The sequence below is a fragment of the Lithobates pipiens genome, unplaced genomic scaffold (assembly GCF_037356315.1).
Source record: "Lithobates pipiens isolate NorthernLeopardFrog02 unplaced genomic scaffold, aLitPip1_a1.2 Scaffold_22, whole genome shotgun sequence".
NCBI lineage: Eukaryota > Metazoa > Chordata > Amphibia > Anura > Ranidae > Lithobates > Lithobates pipiens.
Window position 1 is genome coordinate 85,754,028 of NW_027507784.1, and position 17,960 is coordinate 85,771,987.

General features: G+C 40.3%; 1 protein-coding gene across 2 annotated transcripts in view; it reads right to left on the bottom strand.

The window, feature by feature from the left end:
• Nucleotides 1-17,960, bottom strand: part of ASIC4 (acid sensing ion channel subunit family member 4) — a 471,815-nt gene that overhangs the window by 16,189 nt on the left and 437,666 nt on the right. For both annotated transcript variants that reach the window (XM_077447836.1, XM_077447837.1), the window contains exons 4-7: nt 12,144-12,303; nt 8,138-8,194; nt 7,168-7,321; nt 2,519-2,610 (exon numbers count right to left, since the gene is read on the bottom strand). In XM_077447836.1, coding sequence (XP_077303962.1) covers nt 2,519-2,610; nt 7,168-7,321; nt 8,138-8,194; nt 12,144-12,303 — 463 coding nt within the window. The remainder of the gene's footprint in view (nt 1-2,518; nt 2,611-7,167; nt 7,322-8,137; nt 8,195-12,143; nt 12,304-17,960) is intronic.

Below are 17,960 nucleotides of genomic sequence, written 5' to 3' on the forward strand. Positions count from 1 at the left end.
TAAGAGGCACCAAGTTATACATTCCTAGGTAGGAGGGATGCTTTAAAGTGTTACTATACCCAGGACCCTGCATTCACCATACCTGGTCTCCCACAGTACACAGAACATGTAAATGCAATTTTTAGTAAATATAAAAGGCTAAATAGCTTATTAAATGATCAGAAGCTCTGCTGACTTCTATCATCCAATCATGTGCAAGCAAAAATGCTGTTTTTTTTCATTGCATGTGATTGGCTAGTCTTTGCAAAGTGAAGCTTTACCTCATTTACTAAGCTCTGGAGCATCTGCACTTTGCAAAGTCCACAGTCTATTTGCCTTTAGTAAATCAACCCCTTGGTGCTTTTAATTGAGACAAGTACGCACTATAGAGGGATATGCTTTGTTCATATTTCATATCTGAGGTTTACAAGCACTTGTAAATAAGCACTTGTAAATGTATATAATGTACAGTAACCCAGTTTGTGATAACACACCACAGAGGGAACCAGTGGAACCCAACCTTTTTTTACATACTACCCCCCCCCAAAAAACACACACTTGGGGGTTGATTTACTAGAGGCTAGACATGTGCAATTAGTTTCATTCCAAATCCGTTTTTTAACGAATTTTGACAAATTCGTTAATTCGGAAACATCCGTAAATTAAAATATTTGAAAATTTGTAAATTCGAAAATTTGCAAATTTGTAAATTTGAAATTCAAAAATCCGAAAACCCGAAAAATCTGAAATAATAACTAACTATTCAATTATAGTTTTATTATTATTTATTAGTAATTTGTTCCGTTCCATTTCGGCAATAATTATTTCGGATAATTGGTAAACTTGGATAAATTAGTATTTGTTATGGTTATTAGTTAGTTATTATTTAGAATTTTGGAAATGTTCTCTTTCTTTTTTTTGTATTTTTAAATTTATGAATGTATGAATTTTCGAAATTCCAAATTTTCAAATTTACAAAATCATGAATTTTCTATTTACGAAATTCAGAATTTTTCGAATTTATGAATTTACAAATTGCGATCATAACGAATGAAATAAAAAAAAAAAAATGAACAATTATTTCGGCAGTGCACACATGTCTACTAAAGGCAGTTGCTCCAGAGCTTAGTAAATAAAGGCGAAGCTCAGCTGACTTCCATCATCCAATCATGTGCAAGCAAAAAATACAGTTTTTTTAAATTTTCCTTGCATGTGATTGGCTATTCGTTGCAAAGTGAAGCTTCGCCTCATTTACTAAGCTCCGGAGCAGCTGCACTTTGGAAAGTCCGCAGTCTATTTGCCTTTAGTAAATCAACCCCTTGGTGCTTTTAATTGAGACAAGTACACACTATAGAGGGATATGCTTTGTTCATATTTCATATCTGAGGTTTACAACCACTTTAATGTGCCAATGTGATAACACACCACAGAGCGAACCAGTGGAACCCAACTTTTTTTATATACTACCCCCAAAAAAACTAAAAAAACTTGGGGGTTGATTTACTAGAGGCTAGACATGTGCAATTAGTTTCGTTCCAAATCCGTTTTTTAACTAATTTTGACAAATTAGTTCATTCGCAAATTCGAAAACCCGAAAATCTGAAATAATAACTAACTATTAATCTATAAGTATTGGAATTTCCTTTCAAATTTGGCAATTAGTGATCGTAATGAATACAAATCTATCCGAAGTTAGGAATTATCCGAAATAACAAATGCCGTATCTAAATGAAAGAAACATAACAAATTAATAATAATAAATACCAATAACAATAATAATAATAAAAAAATTATGTTTTTATTATTATTTATTGTTAATTCGTTCCGTTCCATTCTGGCAATAATTTTTTCGGATAATTTGTATTTGTTATGTTCACTAACAGCCAAATTTGAAAGGGAATTCCAATTCCTATAATTTAATAGTTGGTTATTATTAGTTAGTTATTTCGAATTTTCAAAATTTTCCTTCTTATTTTTGTATTTTCAAATTTACAAATTTATAAATTTTCTAATTTACGAAATTCCAGATTTTCTAATTTACGTAATCATGAATTTTAGAATTTACGAAATTCCTAATTTTCTAATTTATGAATTACGATCAAAGCGAATGAAATAAAAAAAAATAATGAATTTAAAAAAAAAGAAAAAGAAAGTAAGAAAAATGATTATTTTGGTATTTCGGTAGTGCACGTGTGTACTAAAGGCAGTTGCTCCAGAGCTTAGTAAATAAAGGCGAAGCTCAGCCGACTTCCATCATCCAATCATATGCAAGCAAAAAATACAGTTTTTATTTTATTTTCCTTGCATGTGATTGGCTATTCTTTGCAAACTGAAGCTTCACCTCATTTACTAAGCTCTGGAGCAGCTGCAAAGTGCACAGTCTATTTGCCTTTAGTAAATCAACCCCTTGAACTCTTGTTTTTAAGGCCAACACCTCCGCAGGGTTTTTTTTTTTTTTTTTTTAATAGGACCCGCAGTCACCTTTTTACGTGGAAGTTTTCTGCGGCAGGTTATGTACAATTTTGGGGGCACCACTCACCGAGCAGACTGGCCAGGTCATACGCTTTCTTCTGCTCTATCGTTCCGTAGTTCAGAGCTTCAAAGAAGATATCCAGTACTAGGAAGTTGTCTCTGCCAAGGAAAAGAGTGTGAGAAGTTTGTAATGACTGTTCACACACACACACACACACACACACACACACACACACATATATATATATATATATATGTGCGCAAACTATATATCCGGACATAGGTGTGCATAGCTTTGCATTAGGGGGTGCACCCAAAAAATCAAACATAAATGTGTGTGCGCGCATGTCTATATACTGGCAGCATCAGTAGAGCAATAGACGGCGTCAGTAGGTCAGTGGGCGGCGTCAGTAGTTTTTATTTTTATTATTTCATTTTTTATTATTTTTTAAAATTTTATTTTTTTATTATTATTTTTTTTTTACATTTTTTTAGAAGCCCCGTTAGGGGGCATGAGAAAATATCAAGGGTGGAAATCTGCAGCACACAGGATGATTAGGGTGTGCCCAGGCACACCTGGCACACCCTGTGTGCACGCCTATGTATCTAGATGAAGACAGCATTAACCACTTCCCGACCGCCTCGCGCAGATATTATTATTATTCAGGATTTATATAGCGCCAGCAATTTACGCAGCGCTTTACAATATAAAAGGAGACAATACAGTTACAATACAATAAAATACAAGAGGATTAAGAGGGCCCTGCTCAGAAGAGCTCACAATCTAATAATAGCTATACTGCAGCAAAAAGGCATGTACAGGCAGAATCACGTACCTGTACGTTGCCCTTTAAGAGGCGGCTTGTGGGTGCGCGCACGCCCGCTGGGAGCTCCGTGAACGTGATCGTGGGTCCCGCCAAATTGATGTCCGCGGGGATACCCACCATCGTCTCACGGAGAGGCTAATGCTAATGTAAACAAGCATTTCCATGTGCTGCATAATGACAATGACACTGATCAATAGCTCCCTGTAATAGGGAGCGCTGATCATTGTCGTGTTTCACACAGCCCCCCCCACCACAGTTAGAATCACTCCCTAGGACACACTTAACCCCTACAGCACCACCTAGTGGTTAACCCCTTCACTGCCAGTCACATTTACACAGTAATCAATGCATCTTTAATTGCACTGATCGCTGTATAAATGTGAATGGTCCCAAAATCACACCAAAAGTGTCTGATGTGTCCACCATAATGTCGCAGTCACGATAAAAATCACTGATTGCCGCCATTACTAGTAAAAAAAAAAAAAAAAATTGTAGATGCTATTTTTTGCGCAAACCAATCAATAAACGTTTATTGCGATTTTTTTTATTTTTTTTTACCAAAAATATGTAGAAGAATACATATCGGCCTAAACCGAGGAAAAAAAAATTATATATTTTTGGGGATATTATAGCAAAAAAAGTAAAAAATAATGTGTTTTTTTGTTGCTATTTTTTGTTTATAGCGCAATAAAATAAAAACAGAGGTGATCAAATACCACCAAAAGAAAGCTCTATTTGTGGGGAAAAAAGGACGTCAGTTTTATTTGGGAGCCACGCCGCACGACCGCGCAATTGTCAGTTAAACAACGCAGTGTCGAAACGCAAAAAGTGCTCTGGTCTTTGGCCAGGCAAATGGTGTGGGGCTGAAGTGGTTAAAGCTGAACGCTGGGATAAGTAAATATTGTCTAAATCTATTCATCTTGTGTATTCTTCTTGAATCTCGGTGAGCTTTGTGTATTTCTTCCAGATCTGTGCAGTCATCCAGTGTGAGACTTCCTGTAATAAAGACCGCTCACCGCTGCTCTCCCTCCTTGTGCAGGGTGACTGGTCTTGTCTCCGCCCCCTCAAGTAGTTTTCTGCAGGCATCCTGCAGTGGATGGAGCCTGCTGGGCCCCTCTCACAGCTTTGCTCTCTGCACAGGCTATGGTGATGGTGTCACTGCTACTTTTTCAAGTTATTTAAGTGATTGTAAGGGTTTGTTTTTAAAAAAAATAACGAACATATCATACTTACATCCTCGTTTTGCACAGAGTGGCCCTGAGCCTGCTCTTCTGTGGTCCCTCGGCCCTTCTCCCCACATCAGATAACCCCATAGGAGAAGCACTCTCCCAGAGGAGATTACCCTGTGGGCGCACTCCCGAGTCCATTATTCAGCATCCATAGAGGCCGAATGCAGGACTTGGCCCCGCCCCCCGCGTCATTGGATTTGATTGACAGCAGCGAGAGCCAATGGCTGCGCTGCTATCAATCAATCCAATCAAAAGCCGAGAACCCCGGGCAGAGAGACAGCGCGTCCCCCGTGGGTCAAGTTCCAGGGCTCAGGTAAGTAAAATGGGGGGGCCGGTCACTGACAGGTGTTTTTTCATCTTAACCGCTTGCCGACCAGCCGACGTCATGATACTGGGGCAGGTCGGGGCGAGCCCACGAACCGTGGTAGCTGTATGTCGTCCCGCGGGATCGGGATAGCAGGTGTACGCACGCGCCCTCTGCACTACGAGGGATGCCGATGGTCGAGGCCGAAGCTCGCGATGACCGCCGGCCACGAGCAAACACGGGAACGAGAGGCAGAACAGGGACGTGTGTCTGTTCTGTTCTGTGAGGAGTGACAGATCTAATAGCCAGGAACCACGATTTGTTACTTCCTCTAGTCGGTCCCCTCCCCCTACAGTTAGAAACACACACTAGGGAACACAGTTAACCCCTTGATCGCCCCCCTAGTGTTAACCCCTTCACTGCCAGTGACATTTTTACAGTAATCAGTGCACCGATCGCTGTATAAATGACAATGGTCCCAAAAATGTGTCAAATGTGTCTGCCATAATGTCGCAGTCCTGATAAAAAAACACAGATCACCGGCATTACTAGTAAAAAAAAAAAAAATAATAATAAAAATCTACCCCCTATTTGTACACGCTATAACTTTTGCGCAAATGTTAAAATGTAAACTTTTTTTTTTTTGTTGTACTGGGAATGTATTTTTAACATGCAGCGAAGGTATCCAGTGTGTCCCCTCATTAATTATCATCAGTGCAAACAAATGGCAACCCCCTCCAACCTATAATTGGTCTTTGCAGCAAAGAGCACATGGAAGGGCGATGCATGGCAAAAGACAACATAAATTCCCGGCTCATTTACCAGCCAGCCTGCAACCATCCGAATTCACCTTGTCTAACACTTCACGTTAAAACCAAAGGGTTAGGGGGAGTGTGAGGAGGCGCACGGGATACCTTCACTGCCATTGTGCTATTTCTGGATGTCCAATGCATCCCTATACATTTAAGGAGGGGTAGGCTCCCTCAAGGCATACCTGCCCTTAATCTATCCATTATTATATACACTATATTACCAAAAGTATTGGGACACCCGCCTTTACTAGGACATGAACTTTAATGGCATTCCAGTCTTAGTCCGTAGTGTTCAATATTGAGTTGGCCCACCCTTTGCAGCTATAACAGCTTCAACTCTTCTGGGAAGCCCAACCCCTATAAAGCAACCCCTCACCATAATCTCCCCTCCACCGAATGATTTGGACCAGTGGACAAAGCAAGGTCCATAAAGACATGGATGATCGAGTTTGGGGTGGAAGAACTTGACTGGGAGCCAGGCCTTCTCATCCAACATCAGTGCTTGACCTCACAAATGCGATTCTGGAAGAATGGTCAAACATTCCCATAGAAACACTCCTAAACCTTGTGGACGGCCTTCCCAGAAGAGTTGAAGCTGTTATAGCTGCAAAGGATGGGCCAACTCAATATTGAACCCTACGGACTAAGACTCGGATGCCATTAATGTTCATGTGTGTGTAAAGGCAGGTGTCCCAATACTTTTGGTAATATAGTATATGTATGTATATCTCTATCTATCTATCTATCTATCTATCTATCTATATATATATATATATATATATATATATATATATATATATATATATATATATATATATACTATATTACCAAAAGTATTGGGACGCCTGCCTTTACAGGCACATGAACATTAATGGCATCCCAGTCTTAGTCTGTAGGGTTCAGTATTGAGTTGGCCCACCCTTTGCAGCTATAACAGCTTCAACTCTTCTGGGAAGGCCGTCCACAAGGTTTAGGAGGGTGTCTATGGGAATGTTTGACCATTCTTCCAGAATCGCATTTGTGAGGTCAAGCACTGATTTTTTTTGGTAAACATATTATACAGTACAGATACTAAGTAATGGCTTACATTTTTTGATTGCTTTTGGAACACCAATTGCTGGTCCATATTAAAATATATGCAATGTCTTCCTTATGACACTCATCCTATATAGCTTGCTGTCTTGTGAGATCTTGCGACCTCATTGGTGCAGTGAAAAGACTCAGATCATAGTAGCCTAAGTGCTCTTTCTCACTGTAGTATACAGTACTTCTATACAGAATTTTATCGGATATTGATTGAGTTTACTTTTTTTTCGTTTTTGAGGCTGCCCTTGAAAGTGACCCTGTCACTAAAAGTTCCACATTAAGGGGAGACAGGTTTTCTTCCCACCCTGGAGGGTCAGATAACTTCAGCGACCACAAATCTTCTATGTGATAGATTTTTAAGTCGCAGGCCACTATAAAAGTATAAATACCATTTTTTTTGGGACCCTATAACGACAGGGCCACTTTCAATTTCTGAGTTGAAGGGGTGGAACTCTTACCGGATATACGTCTCGTTCCTGTTGTATTTTTTGGCCAGGTAGCGAGCGGATCCTTTGTTGGGGATTCGAACCATGGAAATCTCTTTGTTATAACGGGTCAGGTTACAAGGTGTGGGGCAAAGACATCTGTCGCTGGTATCTTCCACAGCGGCATCTGTAAAGGGGAGAAGGAACCAACTAAGTAGATGGAGGGATAAAGTTAGCGCATGCAAATCCCATGGTATGGATTCCTGAGGACTGAGCTCCATCATGCCAGAAGTTCAGAACCCTCAACACTAACCAAAGGCAACAAACTAACACCCAAGTTATTAAAAAATGCCAATAAATCAGTTGAATGCCAAAAAGTCAACTAGTATCCAGGGGCGGACTGACAACTCATGGGGCCCCCGGGCAATAGGAGATTATGGGGCCCCCAGGCAATCAGACATTATGGGGCCACACAGTATACACAGACATGTTTCTATTGACTGAGAAGGTACTGGAGAGACAGATGTAAAAAAAACATAGATTTTTACATACTTTCAGTGGATTTACTGAGGCTGGCAACCCTGATGGGGCCCCCTAGTGGCACGGGGCCCTCGAGCAGTGCCCGAGTGGCCTAATGGTCAGTCCGCCCCTGCTAGTATCCTTTACCCATAAATCAAAAATACAAATCTTTAGCAGTCCAAAACAGCAACCTATAACATCACAATTCTAAAACCCCTCCATGTAGCGTGAAAAAATAAATTGTAGGGAAATATTGCTATGCTGGATCTCTCTGCTGCCCATACAGTTAAATAAATTGTTCTTGGCAATTTGCTAATAGAGTGAATGTTTCAACAGTAAAATAATTTCTCAAAACAGCAATCTTCAGCTTATTCCTGCAGATATTTCATGTTTTTAGACACAAGTCGATCGTTACCATCTGCTTTATTAGGACAATTAAATGTTAGTGTACTGCAGGACATATAAACAGGAGATTCGTTCGTACCTAGTGTGTTGTCAGCACAGGCAGTGTACTCCTTGGGAGAACAGATTGTTTCATTTCCTATAAAAATGTGATAAAATAACTATTAGAAAAAAATTAAAACTGATGATTTAAACACACACACACATATAATATATATATATATATATATATATATATATATATATATATATATATATATATATATACATACATATACAGTATCTCACAAAAGTGAGTACGCCCCTCACATTTTTGTGAATATTTTCTTCTATCTTTTCATGTGACAACACTGAAGAAATGACACTTGTCTACAATGTAAAGTAGTGAGTGTACAGCTTGTATAACAGTGTAAATTTGCTGTCCCCTCAAAATAACTCAACACACAGCCATTAATGTCTAAACTTCTGGCAACAAAAGTGAGTACACCCCTAAGTGAAAATGTCCAAATTGGGCCCAAAGTGTCAATATTTTGTGTGGCCACCATTATTTTCCAGCAATGCCTTAACCCTCTTGGGCATGGAGTTCACCAGAACTTCACAGGTTGCCACCGGAGTCCTCTTCCCCTCCTCCATGATGACATCACAGAGCTGGTGGATAAGAGACCTTGCGCTCCTCCACCTTCCGTTTGTCCCACAGATGCTCAATAGGGTTTAGGTCTGGAGACATGCTTGGCCAGTCCATTACCTTTACCCTCAGCTTCTTTAGCAAGGCAGTGGTCGTCTTGGAGGTGTGTTTGGGGTCATTGTCATGTTGGAATACTGCCCTGTGGCCCAGTCTCCAAAGGGAGGGGATCATGCTCTGCTTCAGTATGTCACAGTACATGTTGGCATTCATAGTTCCTTCAATGATCTGTAGCTCCCCAGTGCTGGCAGCACTCATGAATTCCCAGACCATGACACTCCCACCACCATGCTTGACTGTATACAAGACACACTTGTCTTTGTACTCCTCACTTGGTTGCCGCTACACACGCTTGACACCATCTGAACCTAATACGTTTATCTTGGTCTCATCAGACCACAGGACATGTTTCAGTAATCCATGTCCTTAGTCTGCTTGTCTTCAGAGCAAACTGTTTGCAGGCTTTCTTGTGCATCATCTTTAGAAGAGGCTTCCTTCTGGGATGACAGCCATGCAGACCAATTTGATGCAGCAGTTTAGACATTAATGGCTGTGTGTTGCGTTATTTTTAGAGGACAGCAAATTTTCACTGTTATACAAGCTGCACACTCACTACTTTACATTGTAGCAAATTTCAGTGTTGTCACATGGAAAGATATAATAAAATATTTACAAAAATGTGAGGAGTGTACTCAGTTTTGTGAGATACTGTATATATATATATTAAAAGGTTGTATTATAAAATATTTATTATTAAATATATTATATATTTTATTATAAATTATTAAATACATTTTTATGACATTAAATGACATTATTGAGTGCTTATGTACAAATTTTAGGTTCTTTAAAAAAAAAGCAGGTTGTAAGCTGTCATAAGCCAACCCCCTTTACTGTAGGGGCTATTAAATCCTGTATATTAGGACAACAGTAACAGGTTTGTATGTTAGCATGACTTTGCAGAGAGATGTTCAACAAAACTGATGTTCTTACATCTTGGAATTTCTTCTTGTGCAGTGTAAAGAGACATTTAGTCTCCGTATTCTACAGTGAGGCATTTCAGAATTAAAGCTAATAAAATACAAAATACCAGAAATGTATGTCTCTTGTGATAACTAATGTGCTGCTTGTACAAAATCTTAGGGTACCTGCACACAGTACTGATGGCAGAACATCAGAATCCTGGCAGAGAATCCCTGCGTAAAAACACAAAGATGGGTTACCTGTACCATGTGATAACTGTGGGTCAATCACAGCATCACAGTAGTAAGCAAGCTGTCATTAATGAAATCCATTCATGACAGTTCAAAAGATTACTTATAACAGTGTAAAAATAAAAAATAAAAAATCCCTGATCCCCTCCTCCAGAGTAATACAGTGTCACTATGGTGACATTAAACTACTCTGATGACAGTATGTAAAAAAAATTGTAAAAAATAAAAACAGGTTTAAAATATTGAATAAAAAACTGCCGTAAGGAAGTGCTTGAAAAAATGACCAGATTTTTGTTTTTAGCACTCCAGAAATGTGTTGAGCTGCATGGGTGAATTATTTTCATCTCAACAACTGCAAAAACTCGCTCCTGTGCACCTGCAGGAAATTTCTAGATGACTGTTAGGATTTATCCCATGAGGTATACAGTACATGAAAGGGAAGAATCGTCCAAGAGTTTTCTAAATGAGCACTTGATGAACAATTCATTTCCTGCTTCTATTAAAGAGAAGAGCGACGATTAACAGCTAATAGTTTCTGCTTTGTGATGATGGCATTGAGCGATCGTGTGACACAAAGAGATCGATCCCATGAGAGACCAGTAGCGTGACTGTGTATCAGCACCTACTTTTGTAGTCTTGGACAGGAGCACACAGATGTTGCCTGCATGCAAACCCTGCAAGGTAGCGTTGTCACCCTAAAACGGGGGAGGGGAATAAATTTTTTTTTAAAAAGGATACAAATTTTTTTTTTAAATTCTGCAATCCAACCAGGTAATCTTTATCCCAATACCTATTTACTAATGCCAAAGTAAAAAAAAAAAAAAAAGCTCCTGTTTACACTGCTGACAAATAATTTCCAATAAGTGCCACATGAGTGCAATAGGCTGCACTGTTATCCCCTTCGCGACCGCGCTATAGCTGAATGACGGCTACAGCGCGGCCACACTTTGTTGGGAGGCCATCATATGACGTCCTCCCATGCTCACGCTGTCTTCGCGCTCCCTGCGGCACGCATTGCCAGTGATCTGTGATCGCTGTGTCCTTAGGACGCTTCAACCACGTGATCAGCTGTGTTGGCGATCCTCCCCTCATGCTGACAGGACATGAGAGCCAAAAACTGGCAAATCCACACAGGGGACATCTGCACTGACAATCAGGGCACTGATCATCAGCGCAGCCCCAACAGTGCCTGCCAGTGCTGCCAATCAGTACCCACCAGAGCTGCCAATCAGTGTCGCCTGTCAGTGCCAATCAGTGCCGCCAATAAGTGCCCACCAGTGCTGTCAGTTTCGCCTGTCAGTGCCAATCAGTGACACCTATCAGTGTTGCCAATCAGTGCCCACCAGTGCTGCCAATCAGTTCTACCTATCAGTGCCGCCTATCAGTGATGCCTATCAGTGGCACCTATGAGTGCCCATCAGTGCCACATATCAGTTCCGCCTATCAGTGATGCCTATCAGTGCCGCCTATGAGTGCCCATCAGTGCCACCTATCAGTGATGCCTATCAGTGCTGCCTATGAGTGCCCATCAGTGCCACATATCAGTACCCATCAGTGCCTCATATTAGTACAGCCTTATCAGTGCCCATCAGTGCCACCTATAAGTGCCCATCAGTGCCCATCAGTGTCCCATATCAGTGCCGTCTCATCAGCGCACATCAGTGAAGGAGAAAAAATACTTATTTACAAACTTTTTTTTAGCAGAACCTAAGAAAAACAATTTTTCTTTTCATTTGTTAAGCAAAAAAAAAACTCCAGTGGTGATTACATGCCACCAAAAGAAGGCTTGATCTGTCTAAAAAAAAAAAAAAAAACTATAAAAATGTTGTTTGTGTACAGCGTTGTATGACTGCGCAATTGTCATTTAAACTGACAGCACTGAAAGCTGAAAATTGGCCTGGGCAGGAAGTGGGTGAAAGTGCCCGGTAGGTAAGCGGTTAAATCACAAAAGTCGCAAGCAAGTTGCATGACTTTGGAATGGCATCAGTGTGAACAGAGCCTTAACCTATATCTGATTGCCTAAAGTCTAAATGGGCATGACATGGCGTAACATTCCCAGGCTGCCTTGTTACAGGGGTGGGTGTTGGTAATAAAGATGGCATTGTATGCTAATGAAAGTCGTCTTGTACTTGATGAACAAATATCACAACCGGCATGCCCAGAAAAAAAAACAAAGAGGCTCCCTCCAGTACCTGGCATATGCACCATACGGCAGTCGCACTTCCTCACCACCGATTCCTTCTCACACTGCAGCCGACAGGCGGAGATGCTGTACGTGCTGTACCCGGGCAGGAACACCTCTCCTGGCACAGGGGCTCTGCAGTTTCCCCAGGGCTGAGGTAGGTAGGTTAGCTGTGATGCAAAATACAGATTTGTATCATTAAGTATTAATTACTTTACTATTTGATAAATTAAAGAGCAACCCAGGCTAAAATATATAAACACATTTTACTTCTCTTGTGCCTTCTCTTATACCTTCACAACTCATTTAAAGTGAGTATTTAGAGAGACTTTTATTTAAAGTGGTTGTAAACCTTTACATATACCCAGAGAAGCGACTGGCCTCAGGTGATACATGGAGATCCTCCTACATAAGTTGTACCTGTTTATCAGCGGTCTTCTCTCCATTAAAAAATGCAGAATTTATAAAAAGCATGTCTGAGAGTTCAGAAAACGGGGCAGAGAGCTGAAGTTACACTCTGCAGAGCTCAGTGGGGAGAGCTTTGAGAGCTGATTGGAGGGAAGGGACACACTCCCCTCCACACAGCTTACAAGAACAGAGCTGAGGCTGTCAGTAGATATGTGCGATTAGTTTAGAATTTCCGAAAATTTGTACATTCGTACGAATCCGAAATACTAATTTTTATGCATACAAATTCTGTATGAAATACGAAATTTGGTTTACGAATTTCGGATCCAAATTCATAATGAAAATTAGTAATTGTTACGAACCTAAAAGTTAAAACCCCTGGAACTCAGCACAGGGATGGTGGGAACCCTATGGGGAATTTCTATGCTTACGAATTTTATACGAAATACAAAATTTCATTAACGAATTTAAGAATTTCGGATCCAAATTAACAGAATTGTTACTGGTGTTTTGTTCACCAATCAGAGGAAGTCAGCACAGCACAGGGATGGTGGGAACCCATCGTAATGAAAAATTCATCATAACGAATTTTCGTTATTTTACGAAAAGTTTACAAATCGAATGAAAAGTCGTATTTCGTACGAATCCGAATTGAATTTCGGACACGAATTATGAAATATGAATTAAATTTTGTACGAAACGTAATGAAACTAATTTTGACGGCGAGCATGTCTAGCTGTCAATCTGCTGGAGGTCCCTCACCTGTCACCATTTTTCTCTTGGTGTCAGGAAAACTTGTCTGAAGTGACTCATGCATATTGCAGAGGAATGAGGCAGTAGACAGAAGTAACACTTTGGGGTTACATAGTTACATAGTAGGTGAAGTTGAAAACAGACACCATCAAGAGTCCATCAAGTCCAACCTATGTGTGTGATTATATGTCAGTATTACATTGTATATCCCTGTATGTTGTGGTCGTTCAGGTGCTTATCTAATAGTTTCTTGAAACGATCGATGCTCCCCCACTGAGACCACCGCCTGTGGAAGGGAATTTCACATCCTTGCCGCTCTTACAGTAAAGAACCCTCTACGTAGTTTAAGGTTAAACCTCTTTTCTTCTAATTTTAATGAGTGGCCACGAGTCTTGGTAAACTCCCTTCTGCAAAAAAGTTGTATCCCTATTGTGGGGTCACCAGTACGGTATTTGTATATTGAAATCATATCCCCTCTCAAGCGTCTCTTCTCCAGAGAGAATAAGTTCAGTGCTCGCAACCTTTCTTCATAACTAATATCCTCCAGACCCTTTATTAGCTTTGTTGCCCTTCTTTATATTCGCTCCATTTCCAGTACATCCTTCCTGAGGACTGGTGCCCAGAACTGGACAGCATACTCCAGGTGCGGCCAGACCAGAGTCTTGTAGAGCGGGAGAATTATAATTTTATCTCTGGAGTTGATCCCCTTTTTAATGCCAATATTCTGTTTGCTTTGTTAGCAGCAGCTTGGCATTGCATGCCACTGTTGAGCCTACTTTACTAAAGGCTAATAGACTGCGCACTCTGCAAGAGCCGTTTGCTCCAGAGCTTAGTATATGAGCAGAAGATCTTCCGACTTCTATCATCCAATCATGTGCAAGCAAAAATCCTGTTTTTTACATTTTTCTTGCATGTGATTGGATATTCTTGGCAAAGTGAAGCTTTACCTAATTTACTAAGCTCTGGAGCAACTGCACTTTGCAAAGTGCACAGTCTATTTGCCTTTAGTAAATCAACCCCTTTGGCTCTGTTCGCATCTGTTCCCACGTATGGGGGCGACAATCCTGGCAAAAATGCGCAAATAGAATCGCAGGATACCCATCATCCAAAAGAAACTCCTGTATTTCTTTTAGGCAATGGATGTCCCGTGATTCTGTTTGCGCTTTTTTCCCTGCGCTTGTTGCCTGGGAAAATCACGCCGCGTTTGGGGTGCTGTTAAAATAAACAGGCAACACACATGGAAAAACATGGGTGTCCCGCGATTTGCCTCTATTGCGAATCACGGGCAGAATCGCCACAGTGTGAACGGAGCCTTGGTGCTCTTAATTGAAACAAGTACACACTATAGAAAGGCAAGCTTTGTTCGGATTTCATGTCTGAGGTTTACAACCACTTTAACCTCCCTGGCGGTATTCCCGAGTCGGGCTCGGGGTGAGATTTAAGTACCATAAGTGGTATTCCCGAGTCAGACTCGGGATCGCATCGCTGGATCCATGTAGGAGGTTACTTACCTTGTTCCCTGGATCCAGCGATGTCTCCCCCTGCTGTGATCAGCGAGCCGCCGTGTCTCGCTTGGTCTGTCACAGTGCCGAGCTCCGTTCCCTGCGAGCGTTGCAACGCACGGGGACGGAGTTCGGCACCAAATTCAAAAAGTAAAAAACACAGTATAGATACAGTATAATGTAATCTTACGGATTACAGTACTGTATCAAATAATTACACATCCCCTTCCTCCCTAGATGTTTGTCCAGTGTCCGGCATGCAGTTTTATATTATAAATACTGTTCTTTATGCCAGGAAACTGGAGATTGTCCATAGCAACCAAAAAATGTCCGTTTACATCAAAAGTGGTTATAGACCAGCTAGAAAACAGCGATAATAAATTAGAATCACTCACAGAATTGCGCGATAGTAATCTGTGGGGAAATTCGTGATTCAAACACTGAATCTAATGACAGCGACAATTCTGCAACTGAGCAAATTTCTGTGTTTTTGATTTGATTACATTATTGAATATTTTTTATTATTATTTGTTATAATTATTTATAGTTATTTTATTTTACTTCTGGAGTGAGTTTGCTGCACTGAAAGTAAAGGGGCCGAATAATTTTGCACGCACCACTTTTCAGTTTTTTATTTGCCAAAAAAGTTTAAATTATCCAATAGATTTCGTTCCACTTCACAATTGTGTCCCACTTGTTGGTGATTCTTCACAAAAAATTAACATTTTATATCTTTATGTTTGAAGCCTGAAATGTGGCAAAAGGTTGAAAAGTTCAAGGGGGCCGAATACTTTCGCAAGGCACTGTATATATATATATATATATATATATATATATATATATATATATATATATATATATATATATCAGAAAAAGGGGGGAAAACACCGCGCTATATCAGAAAAGAACAAGTGAAAAAAAAACAGCTGCCAACACTTCAAACAGACAAAGTTAAACAATTAAAACAATAAATAGTGTAGCGCTTCTATTGGGTGGAAGTGTAATTCGATAGAAAAGAAGACAAAACCCAGAATGTGATCACAAAGAAATCAACCTTATCAGTAATCGCATAAGAGAATCAATAATCATATGGGGAAAGTCCATAGACAATCACAGATCTCATTGAAGTCCTATATAGTGTGACTGGTGCACAAAAAATGTGATAAAGACTGCTTCAGAAGTCAGGTGTGACCCGATGTATCAGCTTGTCTGAAGATATCAAAGAAATAGATGGAATACTCTTACCGAATATGATGGACTCACACGGTCTTATGACAGTTGAGTCGAATGCGCTTAAGGTCCAGACCTAGGACCAGGAGGTAAATTGGAGGTACTGCGACCAGGTGTAGAGAAGACTCCAAATGGCTGTAGACCCCAGGGGGCATCTCCAAACGACTGTAGACCCTGGAGGGTATCTCACAGGGGGTTCTCCGGAGTGTTCGTCAGGTTATCCAATTCGGATGTAGCTCAATTGGAGTTGTAACTCCAGGCGAGAGGTGAGAGGTTTGTGGAAGTTAAAACAAAGAAGAAAAAAGAAAGCTCCACATGGTGCAGGTCAAAAAATATTAACCATCAGGTTTTATTAAAAGTCATAAGATAAAAAATGAAAATTATGACTAGTGATCACAAATTAACAAAATAAAAGCAATGTGGGGTGCCAAAAGCAAGCCCGACGTGTTTCGACATAGAGTGTCTTCAACAGGGGCCCTTGTTGAAGACACTCTATGTCGAAACGCGTCGGGCTTGCTTTTGGCACCCCACATTGCTTTTATTTTGTTCATTTGTGATCACTAGTCATAATTTTCATTTTTTATCTTATGACTTTTAATAAAACCTGATGGTTAATATTTTTTGACCTGCACCATGTGGAGCTTTCTTTTTTCTTCTTTGTTTTAACTTCCACAAACCTCTCACCTCTCGCCTGGAGTTACAACTCCAATTGAGCTACATCCGAATTGGATAACCTGACGAACACTCCGGAGAAGCCCCTGTGAGATACCCTCCAGGGTCTACAGTCGTTTGGAGACGCCCCCTGGGGTCTACAGCCATTTGGAGTCTTCTCTACACCTGGTCGCAGTACCTCCAATTTACCTCCTGGTCCTAGGTCTGGACCTTAAGCGCATTCGACTCAACTGTCATAAGACCGTGTGAGTCCATCATATTCGGTAAGAGTATTCCATCTATTTCTTTGATATCTTCAGACAAGCTGATACATCGGGTCACACCTGACTTCTGAAGCAGTCTTTATCACATTTTTTGTGCACCAGTCACACTATATAGGACTTCAATGAGATCTGTGATTGTCTATGGACTTTCTACATATGATTATTGATTCTCTTATGCGATTACTGATAAGGTTGATTTCTTTGTGATCACATTCTGGGTTTTGTCTTCTTTTCTATCGAATTACACTTCCACCCAATAGAAGCGCTACACTATTTATTGTTTATATATATATATAGATATATATATATCTATATATATATATCTATATATATATATATATGTATATTATATTATATTATAATTTATGATTTCATATTTCAAATTTTATCATACCCGGGATGTCTATTAGACTCTTGTTTGGATGGATTTAAGTGAATTATTTCTAAGAATTACAGACCTACAATATAAAACGCCAAATTTCCATGCAAAATAATGGTACCGCTTTCAGCACCTTAAATCTGAAATAATTGTACCGCCAGGGAGGTTAAAGCACCAGTTCTGTAAAGCCGTGGACAGGAAGCTAAGGCACTTGGGTGGGTTACAGAACAAAAAAGAGCTCAGAGTGGGTGTCGCCCAAGAGCACCGAGGAGGCGGAGCAATGACACAGACTTTGTAGAATTGAAGACATAGAAAAGCATTGGGTGAGGGTTCTCAACCTGTGGCCCTCCAGCTGTTGCAGAACTACAAGTCCCATCATGCCTCTGCCTTTAGGAGCCATGCTTGTAACTGTTCAGCCTTGCAATGCCTCATGGGACTTGTAGTTCTGCAACAGCTGGAGGGTCACAGGCTGAGCACCCATTAATGCAATGTAGTAGAGCAGGAATAGGGAAGTCACAGGAATGCTTGTTACTTTCCAAATATCTTATCAGGTTGCTCAGCTCCTATAAATCTATTTAAATCGTGCTGCCAGAGCCGCTCTTTAAGTCAAATATAATTGA